The following is a 19,894-nucleotide window of genomic DNA, read 5'->3' on the forward strand; positions in this document are numbered from 1 at the left end:
TTACGGATGGTGGGCCACCTCTTGAGGACCATATATTCAAACACAAAGTTATTTGTAATATTTAATCTATTAATTATGTTAATAGATTAATATGAATTACTATATCATTTTAAAATAACTGTGGCATTATTATTCTAGGTACACAAACTTGAATAACTCAAATGCTACTCGTTTAAATTTTAATTTAGACACATCAGCGTCTTTAAAAATATCATGATCTTAAAATTTACATGAAAATAGTGGTTTATTTTTTAAAAAAGGGTAGTTAGTTTCGTCACAATCATGCATTAGTATACCACCAGCATATGATATAAAAAATCTAAGTATTTGAAAACATAGTCTTTGTGTATACTTAAATTGCTAAAAATCAGAATTTGATTAAATGTACTGTAAAAAAAAAATGGTTAGAGTATACTTGGTGAATCACTCTATTTTCATGCAAAATATTACTGTATATTACCTATACTAAATTTAATTATTAATTGTTATAAAAATATAGAAAGCTTAATTTATTTATTTTTTGCAATTGTGGCTTATTAAATGGTGAAGAGTGATAAAAACGTCTATTAGAGGTTACGTCCCTCTTAGATCCTCTAGTTACGCTAATATATATTATATTATTTAACTCTTTATAGTTTTTAACCAAACGCTGTAGGTTGAATACCTTCATTATACTCTGGAGAATAGTTTTGTATAATATATTTATGTACAAGGATTTGAAAGTTTGGAAGTGGTATTTTAAAGGAATTCTAAAAACTGTGAATAAACGTTACGATATTAGCGCATCTCCCGTGTTACTCTATGGAAATATCAAGTTACAGCATTTGAAAATCAAAAGTCGACGTTATAATACAATTTAATATACACTTAAGCGGTGCTCAATAAAAGTGGGGTTGAAAATAAACGTAGTTAGGACTCGCGCCAAACACAATGTTATAAAATAATATAATATTTATGTAGATATAATATATATCTATATATAAATACATACACAATATCGTACGTGTCACATGACGTATATTATACATATAAATACACATATTATATAACTAGAAGATATCGCATACTCATAAACCAAACATTTCGAAAATATAAATAAAAATGAATGTTTACAGTTAAGTGACATCGCGTGACCAGATAATACTCGTGAGTGTATATATAGAATATATCAGAAATTATTGTTTTTAATCGTATATTATTTTTTAGAACCTTTAAAACAGTTATTAATAAAGTAACACGGGAAAACTGTGCCGCCTCGAACCGGGGATTGGCGAATTGATTTGTTACGTCAAGTTGGCGAGCACCGCCCACCGAATCCCTTATAAAAGCCCATACCGGTTGATTCGGCACTCGCATTCATTCAGCCAGCGCTGTCACCGTCTTTAACGACAAGCGAAAGCGCTACGATAGAAGAGCTTGCGTGGAGGTGTTCGTACGAAGTCGTTCGAAAACCGTTCAGATACGATAGACATAAAAATAAAAATTATATTTTGTATTCGTCCGTTCTTTTTTCCATTAAAATAACATAATTTACCGGGCGATGAAAAATTTACAAACACAAATAACTGCAGCGTTGCTGTTGACACTGACGTTCTTTTTCACTCACGCTCTGCGCCATGGTAAGTACCTATATACCTACAAACTTCCATACACTATCAATTAGTATCACAATATATACATAACTAAAGTGTAATTGAAAAATAAGAATAATATTTGATTAAAAAAATCCTTGACTTTTTTCGGAGTTTCAATTTTTTATCATTTTACTCGTAGCGGTTTTGTTTTAAATTTCGTCGTAATACTTCCATATATTTCGCCTAAAAAAAAACCGCTTCTTTACCGTATTGAATATAAGTACCTAACTACATACTGAAGCTATATACATACTTTAAATTAATTTCTCACACTTGAATTGATCAAGTATACGGGATTTTATGTGTTATCGCAAAAGCATTTATATTATAGACCATATATGTTTTTTTTAGAGAAAATTTTAACTTATTTAACATAACTAAATGGCTATATACAATATACTTATTTGTGTGGTACAGATTTTTAAATAAAACGATACATAACTATTTTAGATTAGCAAACGTATATCTAACACTATATTATCTATTAATTTTCCATCACACTTCCATTATAATGTGAATAATTAACGTATTATTCCGATATTTTATTAATAATCTCATCAATAATATAGTCATTAATATATAAACATAACCTAACAGTAATATTATTATTTTTTGTCACCTGTAGCAAATATGAAATGTAATTTTTAACTTTATTAATACCCAGTTATAATTATAATGTTATATTTATGTTTAATGTTTTATTTCAATTTTATGATCTATCATAATTCTATTATATGCGCTTAACCTTACAAATTACAATATAGTTGTTAATTTGCAGAAATAATTACTCAACAATGTCACTATGATAACATAATATAGAATCGTATAGTTAAATATATAAAAAAAAAAAGGATAGTTAACTATATTATATTCAAAATTATAATATTCTTTTCTCTTAAAATTGGTTTGATATGACTATGGATTATGATAAAGTGTTTTTAATTTTTTTAATATATTTTTATTAATATTTATATGATACGTGGAGACTTATATAATTTTATGTTACTTTTATTAAAAACTCAAACACTTTTATACACTATAATATATTTTACTTCATGTCCTTCGCCGTAGTCTTGTTCTTAGAATATAAATTATAAAAATGACAATGAATACCTACTTTTTGTCTTGGTTTGGTTACAGAGCCTATAAATATTATATTATAAAACAAGTCATGTAACCAAAAGTATTTTTTAAACTTCTGCAGTTAATTTTACATCGAAAACTATATAAAATTTAACTCAACACAATATACTGCAGAAATAATTTTTTTTAGTAAGTAATAGTTATTTAATTATTGAATCGTTATTAATTTTAGCTAAGCTGTATACTTAAATAAAGTTTTTTCGTTTATTTATTTTCACATTTACCATTTACCTACACGATTTATCTTCTAAAAACGAATAATTAATAATGAAGATTTTTTTTTGATTCAACTGAAAATGATTAATAATCTCAAAGTCTAATCAACTATCACATAAATGCTTTCATGTCTAATATTTTGTATGAATGTTAAATCATTATAATTTATCAATGTATTTTTGCGTCTGATATTCGTAAATTAAATTCAAAATTAGATAGTTTTTTTTTATACGTACGTTATTGTACTTCTGACCTATAGGCTATAGCCATGATAAGTACACGTATTATATTATTATTACTACCCTCAACTATTATAATTGTATTGTGAATCATAATTTTTATTTCCATAATGTGATAGATCTATTATAACAGTAACATTTTTTTTCTGTAGGTAAATAATCTACAGATAGGCATTTAATTTAATTTTATACATTCCATATTATACTATTGTGACAACTGGAAACAATATGGGTACCTGGTATATACATACTATTTATAATCGATATATAGAGATTATGCATTTTATGGAATCTAATTGTTTTACTAAATACATGGATAAATTATTATTAGTTTTTAAATCATTTTAATAAACGTAATAAATTTTACGAATTTACTAGGTAATTTACAGGTTTACAAAATAGTTATAGTTATTTTTATACATACTAATTAATAACTACTAACTAATAATTATATAATTACAATAGTTTCTTTAGTTGTCTGATTGGTCCTCTTGAGCTTATTAAAAGATGTCTTGAGGTAGTTGATGTAGGCTAATATTATTTTGTTTTCTTTGAAAACTATAACAAGAAAATAAAATATCAAATTTGTATTAATTTTTACAATGTTAAGTACACACATTTTGTCATATTGTATAGGTACGTCAAACATTCATTTATTTTTATACTCAAGTACGAAATACGTTTAAAGTGTTTACACAAATTATTAAAGGTTTGGTAGTATTGTTTTTCACGTAAAAATCTTCGTTGACAAGCAATTAAATTTCACCATAACATTAAGGACAGGAAATTTGAAATGAAATCTGGATATTTTTACTTAGATGTTTTTAAACACTATCATTATTGTGTAATGTGCATACTATGTAAAATATTTGAGTATCATATTTTTTCACATTTATGAATAAGTGATTTACCTACAAAATATAAATAAATAACTAAATTTAAATTACTTGAAAGTTGAAGTAAAAAATATATCTAGTTTGTAAAATAAGTATCATTCTCGGATAATATAATTATATTTTAAATCTTACGTTTTTGTGAAAATCAAATTTTCTACAAAACAATGTGTATAAGTGTATTATTTTTGAGAACTCGGTTATTTAAAAATTTTAAATAAGAATAAAATATTTTCTTAACTTCTTAATTTTAATAATATGAGAAACGTAATTCTAACGTAAAAAGTATTATTTTTTTTATGCAGTGTTGATTTTTTATACCTATAGATACTATTGTCGAATTAGAAACTGTTTCATGTGTTTTCTAATAAGTATATCCATGAACCCCGATTATCATATTTTTTCTAAAAAACATTAGATATATTTGATGTTTTTTTTTCAATAAATATAATATTGTATAGTTATATCAACAAATAAACCTCATCATGTATAATATATGAAATAAATGTTTGTAAAAATTTTAAAATTAACCGAAACAGGAAGTTACCATTAAATAATTTAAACAAACGCGTTTGTGTACTATATACTTGGGTGTTTTTAAATATATATGTATAGCTATATAATATATAACACTACTCCTATTGTTGCAGCAATATTTAATTTTTGGCTTTTATTTGGAAAATACACTCACTTATACAATACACTTTTTTTAATCATTTTACGCGTGAGTAATAATAATATATTAATGATTTTTGTTGGTTTTGTTGTTCGATTAAATATTCAATAATTTTCACAATAAATTATAGGTGTAGGTTTCATTGAGGCCTGTTATTTTTTTTATTGGTTACTTTTTAAAGGCATTTGTTTCAATAACCCCAAATTTTTAAAGGTTATAACATTTTTTTTTAATATACGTATTATCTAAAGACAAACATCATATATTTTTTCGATTAATAGGTTAACTTCAATAGTAATGAGTTGATTAACATCAACGTGATTAAGTGATGCCTTATGTATACTTATCATTATTTTGGTATATAGATACATATTATTAAATAATAACGATGTAAAATGCTTTTTACTGTAATTCTATTTTTCCTTTGACTCCATAAAACATTAAGATGCTGCAGATAGATAAAATCATTGCCTTTAAGCGCATTTATCCTTATGAGCATGTCAGCGCAAAATTTATTTTCTTTCTCTCTAGCCCACACATTCACGCAAAAAGGTTTTTTTTTTTTTTTTAATTTTTTTTGAGTAATCTTAATCTTATAAGGTAAAAATCTTCCATGATAAAAATTATAGAAAATAATATTTTAGAGGATGCGAAATGTTGGATTTGTTTAAATATTCTCACAAAACAATTTAATATGCTTTTTTATACCTAAAATAAAAAAAAATTAGAAACTATATACTCTTAAAAATGTTATTCTCTACAATTTTTGTAATAAGTGTTTTTACTATAAGGTTATTCTATAACCATAACAAATAATTTAATGCGAACGCGTTTTTTCTATATCATGTTGCGCGTGATGGGTTAGACGGTTAGAGAGATGAAACAAATACGTATTGCCTTTTTATACAGCCCCGAGTAAAATATTATGACAAACGTTTGTCGACATTTTCAGGAGAACCGAGAAAGTATGACAATAAGTATATAGGTATTCAGTTTTATTGTATATCCGTGCGTAGACTTAATTCATACAATATCACGTTATGCAGACAAAAAAAATCAGAATTTTATTACAAAAACAAAATATTATTTATATTTTGATTATATTAACGTAATATCAATTAATTATATTATGGTTATAGTCCAGTAGTTCGAGCAATAATATGCTCGTATAGTACACGTTTCCGGAATTAGAGTCGACATTTTAGAGGTGCTTAATTGTTTTACATTTGAACAGGCGAATAAATTTACAAGTATAGGTACTTAACCAGACTCCCCTTTAAATATTTTTGTTCCCTCTATCATAAATACCATACTTTTGTGTAATAAACAATAATAAATACCAGCTACATCCCATAATTAACAGTTTAAAACAACTAAACACTTAATTCTATAATAGAAAAATTGTAAACTTTTTATTGATTATGCATATATCAATCTGATAATAAACACATCAATTTACCTAACTAGTAACTATAATACTTTAATGTAATTATCAGAGCTTATAAAAAGTTTAATGTTTAATATTACCTATACATAGTTTTCCATACACAATTATATTGCTATTAAATACAATATAAAAAATATATTATTCAAAAGACGTTTGTAGTTTTAGAACAACGCGAATATTGTGAACTTAACGCTTATACATACCATACTTTGTCCAACAATAAAATATGCTAATTGGCAATTCTGCACATCTCTATTACCCATGCGACGCCATGCAATGAAGACCAGTTCAACTATGGCAGGGTCTTCATATAAAAGGATGCACAGAAGAATCGATTTCTATCGGTCATGACATGTTTTCGATGGCCTAAGTAAAAGACGTAGACAATTAATCGTCATTGTTATTTTTTTTTACATTTAAAAATATCAAACAATTGTTTCTTACTCATTATATTATGATCTTAATAGAGCAAGATTTCATAGGGTTAAAAATGCGATATGTAAGTGATAGGTTTAGGAATCAGAAAACTCTTGTAATCTTGTTATTAATCAAAAAAATAATTTGTAAAATTTAAAAAAAAAGAAAATTTATAATATTTTTATCGTGTTCACGGCTTGGACTATACATACTTAATTGTTATTAAAATATCAAACCAGCTTTATTTACTTTTTAACAGTACTTATTTTCGGGAAAATATAGAAAATGATAGTACAATAAAATATCGATTCAAAAATTAGACCAAATAGAATCAAATTTATAAATTATACTGATAAATTGATAACAAAATGCTACATAAAACATAACTAACTGTATTAAATATTCGACAACTGGTTAATTTTATTAATTTTAGTTTGAGACACTTGAGAATTATTTGAGATGGGAGTAATTATTTTTTACCCCAAGCCTCTATTACTCTCCACCACCATACTATCACCATCTTTGTATATTAATATAACCGTTTAAATAGAAAATTATCGTAAAATAGATTTTGTAATTTTAATTTAATTATCCCTTACATAACAATAATAACATAGTTATTTTTATTTAAGTTAATAAAAGGTATACACACACATATATGGGTACATGCACGTCAGTACATCAGAGATACGTCATATACGTGTAAATAGTAGTCTATTATTTTGAATGATCGCCCTTCAGGTATAAATATTGTTTTCTAATTTCAAATATTGTAGAGGTTATATATGTAGGTTTATATTACATTTATCCAATCCATTGGATTTATGGTGACGTGTTTAGAATTTAAACTCCCAACAAACACTTATTTATTATACACATGTTATTTTACCCGTCAAAACTCGATATGTTCGTATAAAACGTAGTATACTCGTATGTACAGGGCGTGGTTCTTTTAAAGGTAAACACTCATTATCTCAAAAATAATCTGTGTAAAAAAAATATTTTCTTAAAATTTGTTTTTATTATTTTTAAGTTTTTATTTATTTATTGAACGTATTTCTAGTCACAGTGTATTTTTGTATGCTAATACCAATATATAAATCGAATTTCGACTAAGTAGTATTTTAAATCATAATTTTTAAATAGACACCTGGGGAAAGACTGGACATCTATAATATTTAACTCGTTGTATTATGTTAAATTTCTTAAAATCTCTTTATATTTAAATATACAATGTAAGTTACAGCCCATTAGTTTTTTTACTTTAGAAAATTTAAATTGTATTATTGTAATACAAACAAAATTGGTAGTTTGTTCCATCTTACTCAAATGAGACACACATATTCCAAACACGTTTTCTATACTAACCATACTTTTTATGATTATTTATGACACCGCCCAAACATTTATATAACTAAACAATTATACTATAATAAAAAAATTTAAAATAATGAAAATAGTATTATAGATATTTTCATTAATAGCTCATCGAAAAAGAAAAATAGAAAAACACTGATATTATATCATTTCAAATAATGTCACTAATACATATATCACTGATTTCTTATAAAAAAAATTTTCTAAATTTCTACGATAAAGTATTCTAATGACCTTTTGTAAAAATTATAATCATTAACTATAGAGGTATTCAGATGCCCCATTTTACTTCGTATACTCATCATGTCTTCTATGTTTCCTTACCTACATTGTGCTATTTTCCACCATCCTGTGCCTCTCTACTCTCCTAATCTAGAATATAAAGATACTTATAACAAATTACCCATTTACCCAACTCTCTTCTTAAATTCAATTTTTATAAATTGACTTTCTCTGAAAAGTATTCCGCTTTAGAATAGTAAATTAAAAAATCTATGCTTTCATTCAAAAAAGTAAAAAACATTGTGTTATAAATTACTTCAATAATAATGTAAAAAAAAATCGTATTTCAAGAAACGTTAAATAGATAATACTTTCTTAAATGATTAAACAGTGTTTACCGTTGAAAACATTGATTTATATTAATTATATTCACAACAAATCAAAATACATATTAATAATCGTTATGTAATATATATGTATACTGATAATATGAATGGGTACACGAATATGCATATATATAATAACATAATTTGTTGATAAGTGTATTTAAAAAATAATTATATAGTTCGAAACAATTTTCGTTATTAAATATGGCTTCTGGTGGTGTCTGATGTAGACTATTACACAATATATGAAAACGGTTAGAAACGTATTAAATATTGTTATTATTCTTATTGTTTTTGTTGCAGTATACACACTACGCCACTACGTTTATTTATAATATATTATAACGATATTATATTATTCTATAGATAAACGTTTCCAACCTTTCTATACATATATTAATTTTGTATGCGTAGCAAGCCTTTTTTATGTTTTTCGTGTCGAAAAAAATTGGTAGGAATTACGTTAAGTTCTTATGCAAACCTTGTCAATAATATTATATTGTCACATCAAAATCGAAAGACCGTGTACTGTACTATGTGTTGTCGTTAAAATATGAAATTGTGTTACCTTTCAAGAAATATCTATAAGGTACTTTAAACAATAACCAAATAAAAACGATAACCCATATAATTTAACTAAATATTTCATAAATTTCCTGTGATTGTTTAGTTATATTGCGTACATTTGAAGTAGTTAAGATAAAATAAAATGTCTGCGGCATGTGAAATAGTTAGTGTCGCGTACGTTGTCAATAAAACTAATAAAAGAAACAATAATTAAGTTAATTATTTTATTTAACAAAAAAAAAATAATTTACTTCAACGCTTGTTTATCGATACGCACCTATATCATAATAACTAGCCTATGAACATCTCGTCTTTATTCGCATACACAAAAATTATAATACTTAAGAATAATGTATAAAAAAATAATTCAAAATATTACCTACCTGATAAGTCAATCTAGTAATAATAAATAGTAGGTATTCATTTATCCCACGTTTAAAATGTAGGCAATTAATAATTTAACTTGTATTATAAAATATTTTCAATAAACTATATTATATCGGGTATTTTTATGTTGATTATATTTTCATTTATTTTTCCTAAATATATTTATACTGACATTTTCAAATGTTTAAACCTTGGGGATATAAACTATACTATCAGAAATAACTATATTTTCTATACAATTTTTAGATATATAATATTAATTAAATTTGAATGTAAAAACTTTTAACTAAAATTTATTGATAAATAATAAAACAACGGATTTTATTATCTAACAGTAACATAATATGTGTATATCATAATTTGTGTACTATAACAGTGGCGTAATTGAGGAGTTTCAAGGTATTTCATAGAAACGAGGAACCCCAGAAATTGTTTTGTGATTACAATCATGATGTTTTACTAAAAATCAATAATACAATAAATTAATACAATTTCAACATAAAAAGTATATATTAATTTTTTTTTTTTTAATTAAAATTGATGTATATTATATTGTATTATATTAATTTTACGAACTACAACGTAGTTTCAATTGAATTAGTTTTCATCAGTTTCTTGATATTATTATAAACCACGTGGTTGATTATTATTTTGTTTATTCATTGCATTATATATTTATGTAAAAACAAAACGTTAGTATAATATAATACCTATTTACATAGTATTTACTATCGATGTTCGTGTATTTTCAGATAGGATATTATATAATTTGATGGGATTGTACCTATCTATAGTTGTGTTAAAGCTTGGAGATACCTACTAGATAATTAATGTTTCGCTAATAATAATTTATAATCATTATTATTAATTTGTTGTATACATAATAGGTATTACTATATGATAAAAAAATGTTTATATAATATAATATATGTGAACTTATAAAATTGTATAGAAAAATTGTCAGCCCAATAGTACCTAATTTTGTCGTCAAAATCCAAAATCAAAATAGCAAAATTAAAAACGGCGACGACAAAACAAAAACTTAGAACAAAATAGATAAGACACAAAATAGCGAAACGTGTTCAAAACGGGTAAAATTTCTTATTACGTAATGTACACATTTACGCTATAGTGAAAAACGCCAACGATATAATATTTATATTACATTACTCTATAGTAACCCAACGCTGGAAATGCATACCTATTGTTTAAAAAAGTATTATATTAAAGTGCTGTTTGATTATTCTTTTTAGAAAAGTCATCAAAAGACATAGAATATTTTCAAAAAGTAAACATAATCGTAAAAAATATTGGAATGTATACTTGAATAATCTATATTGTACAAATTAATAAATATTTCATCATATATATTTAACTATAGTATGTTGTAGTGGCGGTGCCGAATAATATTTAAGTTTGAGACAAGACAAAAGCAAAAAAAAATTGTTAAATTTTATTCTATATTTTTGTAATTTATCACGCAAAATTATTTAAACTTTAGAGCTTAGGAGCTTAAGCAATCGTCTCAAAAACACCTTCTTCAGCTCTCCCATACATAGTATTCTGGTATTGTGTTGTATAGGTAATAATAAATGGTATACCCGCTTTAAACATCTATTAAATTCTGTGTTTTATAGTTGTTGTTTAATTACTTTTAGCATTTAGTTGTTTTGGTTTCGCATTTATATCGGTGACCTAGCTAGGTACTTACAAGATTTTCGTGTTAATACTTTACCAGAAAACACGGTTGCCCATATTTTGTTTATAAAACTGTGTCAATTGTTCCTCCTCGTCATTGAGAATAGGTCATGTGTCTCCATATCATAAATTTATACGGACCATGAAAATAATAAATACGCTTTTAACCGATTTTTAGTAGACAGGACAGTTCCGTTTTCGACTGAAAATCTGGATAATATCATTAAATACAATGCGTTTCAGTGGAGAAACCGTCAAGACACGATATCCTTTTTTAACGTAGGATGTCGCATTGGACGTTGGAACACCTGATTGACAGATAACAATAAGTTACGGTGTGGACATTTAATATACACTAAGAATATTTATTTATAAATTAATCGTATCGTTTTTATACTAGTCAAATGCTAACGTATCAGTTTTCATCGATCATCATTCATCAACGTGTAACGGATATAGTGTGCTTTGATTTTAATGATAGAAACGATTCTGAGCGACGGAGATAGCCAATCTGCTATTTTATATTATTTATATTATTTGATATTTTTATACGTTATTCAACTTAGATATTATATCAAAATGTCAAAAAAATAATTATTTGCTAAATGTTTAGAATAAAAAATTCTCATTTAAAAACAAACATTTGTATCGCTACAGAACACTTAAATTGTATAACAAATCTTAAGTAATTGAAAATATTGTATTTTAATATCCTTTAGGCTTTAATATTCCAAAAATCAGAGTTTGAATAAATGCATTATTAAAGTAACAAGAGAAGTGAGCATAATGATTGATGGTGTAATATTGTTATATGTTTATATAATATACTCGTGATTCAAATAATTATTAATATATATAGCTGTTATAAATATTATAAGTCGTTACTAATGAATCGTAGAACGGTGGTGTACCATCTTTAATCTATGGTGGTGTGAACAGATTCCTGTAATAGTAAAAATACAATAAAATTCTAATATACGTAAAAGTTTTAAGTTTCTATGAATAATAATTTTAAATTATAATAGAATAATTTACAAATAATTATATCCAAATTTGAACTGCTGTAAAAAATAATTGCCTTTATACATTTTTTATATTTTACAGTAACAGCATAAACTACTTATGAAAAATGTTGTGTTAAATTTTCAAAACTTAGATATAAAAAAAGTTTTTATTTATTTCTAACTACAATAGGTAGTACCTATACAATTTTCTTACGAATTTCATTAAAATTTTAACTTTAAATACATATGAAAAAAAAACTGTGCAAAAATATTTTTTATATTTTTACACAAATATAAGTGCAATTCATACGGATTTTTGTATTAAATTTTTAAGAATTTTTCCTTAAGAATTTATACTAAAATTTATAGAAAAAAAAAATTTAAAAATGAAAAATTGCCTATAAATAACTCAAAAAGAGTTAGGAATTTTTGTAAATTTTATCATATAATGAAAATGATGATAGTAAAATATTTGGTAAAAATTTCAAGTATCTGCTGTTATTTTTATTTTATTTTTAAATATCAAAAATTTACTGTCGTAAACGATTGAAATTCAAACGCTCTTTAAAAATAAAGTTTAAAAACGTATAAAGAACTTCCCATTCAATTTTCAAATCTTAAGTTAAAAAATAATTTTTAATTTTATAAATTTATAACTTCTAATTATTAAATAAAAATTTGAAATCGAAGAATTTTTTCAACTCCTTATATGTTTACAAATATAAAAAAGCATCATTGTCGTAAAATCAATACATTCGTCGTTCCCCTAACAATTAAAAAAGTTGTTCGTTACAAATGTAATGAAAAATATGATGTCTATAAAATGATAATATAAATATTATATATTCATTTTTGATTAACAACAATAAAGCAAAATTGATTTTATCGAAAATTGAATTGGTGTAAAATTCCCATTTTTCCCAAATGTTTTTTTTTTTTTTTTTGGTTTTCTTGATTACCATAAAAAGTACTGGAAGTATTTTGGCCCCTATTGAGATCCAATTTGTTATTAGAAACTTGCACCTTCAACGTTAAAGATTAAATCATTTTTCTGCTCAAAAAGCAATGACAGATACATAATACATACAAAAAAAGATCAGAATTTAAAAAACACAAATTGTTATAGAACCATTAGTTTATTATTTTTAGTGCTCATACGACCAATAATAATAATAATAATTTATTCTTGTATATAATATTATGTAGATCCACAATGTGTTTGTGTTTTTTTCCATCTTGTTAAATAGAGAAAAAATTGCAAAATTTCATCCATTCTAACATAATTAGACCTGGTTTATATCTAATGGCTTGATAAACAATGCAATAAGTTATATTACCTACATGAATTAATTTATCGTATGCTACTATTCCCAGCAATATTATGATTGCAATTTATATTAATTGACAGCAATGTATCTAGTGTTTACATGCGAGTAATATTAAATATTAAAACAACTTTATATGACTGTAAAACGCATAATAATTATATTGCAATTAATTAAAACAGAGGTTTATTTCAACAAAGCATATTTATGTACCTAAATACATTATTATACAAATGCTTGTATATTATCGAGTGAATCACTCCCAATAGTGAAAAAGTATAATAGTGTGCCGTCATAATCGTCCTATACACAATTATTTGAGTTTACAGAGTATTATAAATGTTAAGATTGTTACTAGACTAAAACACATAAAAAGTAATAGTATATGATATAGATAATATTAATATCTATAATCATCTTGGCTCATCATTAACAATATTGTTAGCAATCTCACATATTTTAAATATCAATCGGTATTCTAAATAATATATATTCATAAATTATAAATATATATATATATATAATATATGGTTTACAAGTCAACAAAATTGTAATCAAAATGATCGGAGCTTAATAAATAAAAATCTAAAGTTTTTATAAAAATTAATTTCGTATTTATTGATTTATTACACGAAAATATAATTGCCGTACACAAATAAGTACTATAAATTATTATACTTTCGAATCTATCCACCGAAATTATAATGTGACCCAGTGGGGTAACCTATCCCGGAACGGTAATAATTCTGTTCTCGCTACTGTAGCAAGTAGTGAAGTTTGCAAGGAGTATAGTATAGTTATATATACTACTGTATGTCTGTATAATATAATATAATTTTAGTAAATAATAGGTTTTTACTACAACTCATTCGAAATTCGATGTTTATATATTAAATTGAAATTCTTAAAAATGAGACATTTGTCGGAGAAAAAAATATTCAGTGGACGAATTTTACACGCATTGTCCTGCAAAATAAAAGTGACAGAGGACTTCCATTTTAAATTCTAATCCTTGTATTTTTATAATATGCATTTGGTGCATCGCGTATTTTTATGTGATAATACGTTACGTGTTTAAAATGTTGATGCGATGCTGCCAAGTGCCGGTAAATTATAATTCTATAATTCATGGTTTGCGTATTTTCCAGGATATTATTTTTAAAAAAACGTATTCATTAAACATATAATAATATTATAACCACGTAAAATCACACCAACCAGGAAACTAACTAAATTAGTAGGCGAATAAAAAAAAAGGTTTTAAAATTATTAAATTAACGTTCGACATGAATCTTTACTGTCAACCGGAACGCATAATAATATTCATAACAATATAATGATGATGGTCATAATAATGTACAATATTATGTACACGTCCCTTTGTTTAATTTGAGCCCCAGGCCGGCACGCGTTTTCTTTAGTTTCCCTTTTTTACTGTTTACTGTTCTAACACTAAAAGTTATCGTGTGTGATGTATAACATTATTAATATTATTATACACTCTTAACTGGTTTAACGTACTTATGACTGCTTGATGAATATATTAAATATTTTATAAGTATATATATGCACACGATCATATATTATTTAAAGGTACGGATACTATAATATCGTTGTCGTCATACAAATAATCGTATTAAGTAGAATTTTGTACTTTTTATATTGAAAAATATTACATTTTTTATTACATTTACATTTTATTACAATAAGCATTTAATTTTATTAATAATATTTAGGTTACGTCACTTCAAAACAATATGTATTATTTTTAAAACTTGTCGTTGATTATTTTAGGTTCAGAATACAGTGACGAATATAAGCGAGACAATAACAGAGATAGAAGGGAATCTGTTGCAGGATTGATACCGTTTCCCAGAGTCGGGAGGTCCGGGATCGACACTGCTTTACAAATGGACAATTTGTGTATGTGTTATTAATTCCGTTCGGCACGATTAATTATTATACATTAGTATAGTTCTCTGGATAGTCATTAATTGTTACATATCTTTTAGACGATACCCAACGAGAACTGAGAAGTCACAAAAGAGAAGGACTCATTCCTTTTCCCAGGATTGGCAGAAGGAGCGACTCGAGGAACACAGCTCTCTGGTTTGGTCCTAGGTTAGGACGATCAATCATGGTACCAGAAAATTATGATACGTCGTACTTAGATTCGGGTATAGTGAAAGAGTATATAATCAAATAATTGTAGGGGTTAACTTACAATCAACGACAACGGGAAAATTGTTAAAATTAAAAACTACTATAATGGCAACATTGTTAATGTTGCTATTACTAGATTATATTAATTAATCAAAATTAATTATTCTGGGAGGAAGTATATGTATTCTTAATTCTTATATATTCTGAAAATAAAAAAAAACTTAATGGCGGTATTCTTTAAAATATAATTGTATAATATTGACAATACAAACAACAACAAAATGTCAACGGAATTAATAATATTATTTGTTAATCTATTTCAGATACGCCAACGATCATAAAGACTTTGATCGAAATGAAAAGCAAAAACTTTGGTGATGAAGATGACAATCTAATGTAACATTGTGTTGTGTACTTTTAAATTTATTTTACTTTTCTTAAAATAATTTCATAATTTAGCTAGTAGTGCAATAGTATACAGCTGCAAAACAGAATATTTGATACTTATCTACGATATTTTATTTTGAAATCAAATTGATAGTATTGATGTTATAATAGATACAAAGAATGAATAATTGTTTAGTGTTATTTAATGATCATTTTATTATTATAATAATAAAAATAAAAAAAATCTATGCCTATTTCGAATTATGTGAATGTATTATTATTATAAACAACGATAATTTTTGGAATTTAAAACGCTTCGATTTAGGGGAGACAAAAAATAAAAATTCCAAGTATTTTTCAAAATAACCAGAATAAAACATAACTAGTTTTTAACAAAATTAATTTTATAAAGTATTATATACTCTGAAATGGAGTGTAATTTGTGGGTTATTATAAAAATTGTATAAGTTATATAATCTATGAAATTGAAAATAATTTAAATAAGAGAGGAGTAGTAGCACTAGTAGTTACTGCATGTAGAGCCAATTCGAGGAGAGGTACCTCATCCACAACTTATTTTAATATTTCAATATATTATACCTGATATAGGAGCATAAATTAAAGAGTATCGTCGTCAGACAAGAGGAGAGTGGGATATATCGGTGAGTCCCGTTTCTTAATTTTTAACTATTCCATAGCTCGGCTGCAATATTATCGACAAATTATATTGAATATCCCAAGTGTGTTCCCAGTCCACAGCTATAGACTACAGGTACCTATTTTATACACACCACCTAAATATAAATATACATTTTTGGAAATATTAAAAAAAAAATAACAGTAAAATGGCAATCCGTAAGCCAAACAAACAACAAGAAAACGATAAAAAGTATATGCAAGAAAATGTTATACGCCGAAGATAATATAAATCCATTTCAAAATAATATAATATCAAGACTAGATTATGTAAAAAGAATATTATTTAAACACCAGCCTACATAGATACTCAAATTAAAAAAAAAAACATTTAAAAAAATTAGTGTACTCACACGAACTTAAAACTGTAAGCTAATATTAAATAATATATTCTACTTATGTGAAATCAGGACAAGTATTTTCTATTAAGTATAAATTTAAAAAAAATGTTAATTAGAAAATAATATCCGTTCGATATCATTAATTGTTTAAATTCATTGAAGCTATACACAAACACTTAACTTTAATATATATATTTGGAAACTATATTAAAAATATAAGCGTTGTCGGTTTACATTTTAAATACAATGGAAAATTAATAAAATAAAATAAATTGGAATATAATATGCTAAATTCAATGCTGAATATGTATTTAAAACAAAAATGTGTTTGTTATTATTTTGTTTTAACGTGGACGATTAGGAACACCAGATGAAAATTTATTGTAAATGATTTCGTATTATAGAAATCGTAATATTTGAATAACGTTGTGTTAGTGTGTTTATAGTATATTTTTCTAACTGCGATGGTGTTATTAAGAATATTTTATCATGTACAGTATTATGATCTATATACTATATTATGAAATTGAAAAAATATTGTATATGATCTATAATAGTTCATTAATGAAATGAACAATTAAAAAAAAAAATATTTTCACGATTTTGACAAATTTTAACTTTGAATATTTATAAAAAAAATAACTATGAAATATCAATAATTTTAATTGTTTTGATAAATAATAACATATAAAAACCTCGACTTATAAAGTTTTTTGATTAGGAAAAAATTAATATTTAATCAACATAAAATCGAAAATAAAGAAAAATTTTAAATGTCTAATTTCTAATATGAGGAGCAACATATCTAAAAAAAAACTATAATATTAATATTTTGTCTAAACTCCCAGTCTCTAAGGTTATACATTTCTGAATTAAAACAAAATAACAACATTTTTTTGAAAGCTTGTATTGGTGACTGGTGTTTGTAAATATTCCCGGTTTTCCCGATTTTTTTTTAGTTTTTTCCTAATATTTTACTTCAAGTACCCCAAAGTTGAAAATTAAATTATTTTCACTTCTCTAAAAAAATGATAACAAACATAAGAAATATTTTTTTTTATGAAATACATTTATCGATAGATAAAAATATTTACTCCCACCTTATTATTTTATAATTGTTTAAAATGTATTATTACCTATAATATACAATATTAATGTAATTATTATCAATTACAATTTACAATCATTAATGGTGCTAACCATAAATTACCAATACAATTTACCTTACTGCAATCGGTTACAAATACCCAAACAATACGAAAACTGGATGCTATATATAATACACAAAATATAGGTACTACATTTTAACTGATTGCTGCTATTAAGTTATAGTTAAATAATAACGATATCATAAGTCTTGGCTCGTTATTCAAAAGTTATTGTAACTATTATTACCTATCTATTTAGCTATACGTCACAACTATATTGAATCAAATCGAGGAAATTGATTGTGACATCCTGAAATTGGGTCACTAATTTTGACACTACAAACTAATTCATCTTTCTGTTCTATCACTTCATAATTATATATATATCAGATTGCATGGCTTATACTAATATTGTCATTTTCTGAAAATAGTTATAATTTCAGATTACCCACCTACCTAATTGAAGATCAATACCTATTACATCACGTACTATCGTGCATATTAATGAAGCGAAACTCAAAAATTTGTATTTTTTTTTTTTAATTACACATGATATCTTATGGTAAAAGGTGTACGTTTCTTGATAATGTTCTTGTGAAGTATTTACCATTTTTATATATAAGTACTAAAGCACCTCTTTTAATATGAATGCACTAAGACACTAAGGTCTAAGAGTGCGAATAGTTGCAGATACTCTTCAGTACCTATTCTATAGGTATAAACGTATTGTCCTTTGAACTTATTTGTTTTGGTGTATTTTTTCGAGAATTTCGATGTATGAAATTGAAAATGTAGTTAGTTAATAATATTTACTCAAATTTGAATGGACCTATTAGCTGACCAATATTTCGCGGTGTATACTTCTATGCTATTCTATTCATCTATATTTTTAACATTTTTAACTGCTAAATTAACTGTTTAAAATGTAATTCTTAAAAATCAAAGTTCTCGTAAAGATATGTTGCTTCAGATTATGAAATTAAAAATGTAGGCCATCTTTTTTTATCCGCCGTATTATGTTTATGTATTTATAAATTAATATTATGTATATAACATAATATTATATATGCGTCTAAAATACAAAAAATGAAGAATAAATAGCGTATTTGCACAGTATGTTCATTAAATATATTAATAATTATAATCAATATAATATTTGAAGACGTACTATATGTATAAATAAAATTGAACATTGGTCCAATCTCCAGGGAAAAAGAGTTGAAAATAAAATAATTATATGTTATTGTTATTAATATTATTTTAGATTTCGGTGAACGTTGGTTACAGTCTAATTAAACCTTTAAAATATTATTATGATTTATGTCGATATTTCAATAAAATGTGATTATTAACAGTAGGTATCACCTATTTGGGAAAAAAATAAATACTAATTATCATAATAATTTTTAACTAATATTATATTCATACTCATAGTTAATTTGTTTATTTACGATCCTTCGGACACCAATATTCAATCATTAATGGTATACCTATGTCCTATAAATATATATAATATATTATATCATCA

The 19,894-nt window shown here is 24.9% G+C and overlaps 1 protein-coding gene across 1 annotated transcript; it reads left to right on the forward strand.

The window, feature by feature from the left end:
• The first annotated feature begins 1,364 nt into the window (after positions 1 to 1,364).
• Positions 1,365 to 16,442, forward strand: LOC132931619 (uncharacterized). The gene is made up of 4 exons (XM_060997502.1): positions 1,365 to 1,619; positions 15,426 to 15,554; positions 15,644 to 15,808; positions 16,118 to 16,442. The coding sequence occupies exons 1-4, from the start codon at positions 1,541 to 1,543 to the stop codon at positions 16,192 to 16,194; spliced, it is 450 nt and encodes a 149-aa protein (XP_060853485.1). The 5' UTR covers positions 1,365 to 1,540; the 3' UTR covers positions 16,195 to 16,442.
• Positions 16,443 to 19,894: the final 3,452 nt, after the last annotated feature.

Source organism: Rhopalosiphum padi, chromosome 1, assembly GCF_020882245.1.
Source record: "Rhopalosiphum padi isolate XX-2018 chromosome 1, ASM2088224v1, whole genome shotgun sequence".
Lineage (NCBI taxonomy): Eukaryota > Metazoa > Arthropoda > Insecta > Hemiptera > Aphididae > Rhopalosiphum > Rhopalosiphum padi.

What these genes read in the sequence shown, in the direction of transcription:
- LOC132931619 (XM_060997502.1), top strand. Translation starts at nt 1,541, where the DNA reads ATGAAAAATTTACAAACACAAATAACTGCAGCGTTGCTGTTGACACTG. An exon ending in CACTCACGCTCTGCGCCATG is followed by an intron (nt 1,620 to 15,425) that starts GTAAGTACCTAT and finishes TGATTATTTTAG; the next exon opens with GTTCAGAATACAGTGACGAA. An exon ending in TACGTCGTACTTAGATTCGG is followed by an intron (nt 15,809 to 16,117) that starts GTATAGTGAAAG and finishes AATCTATTTCAG; the next exon opens with ATACGCCAACGATCATAAAG.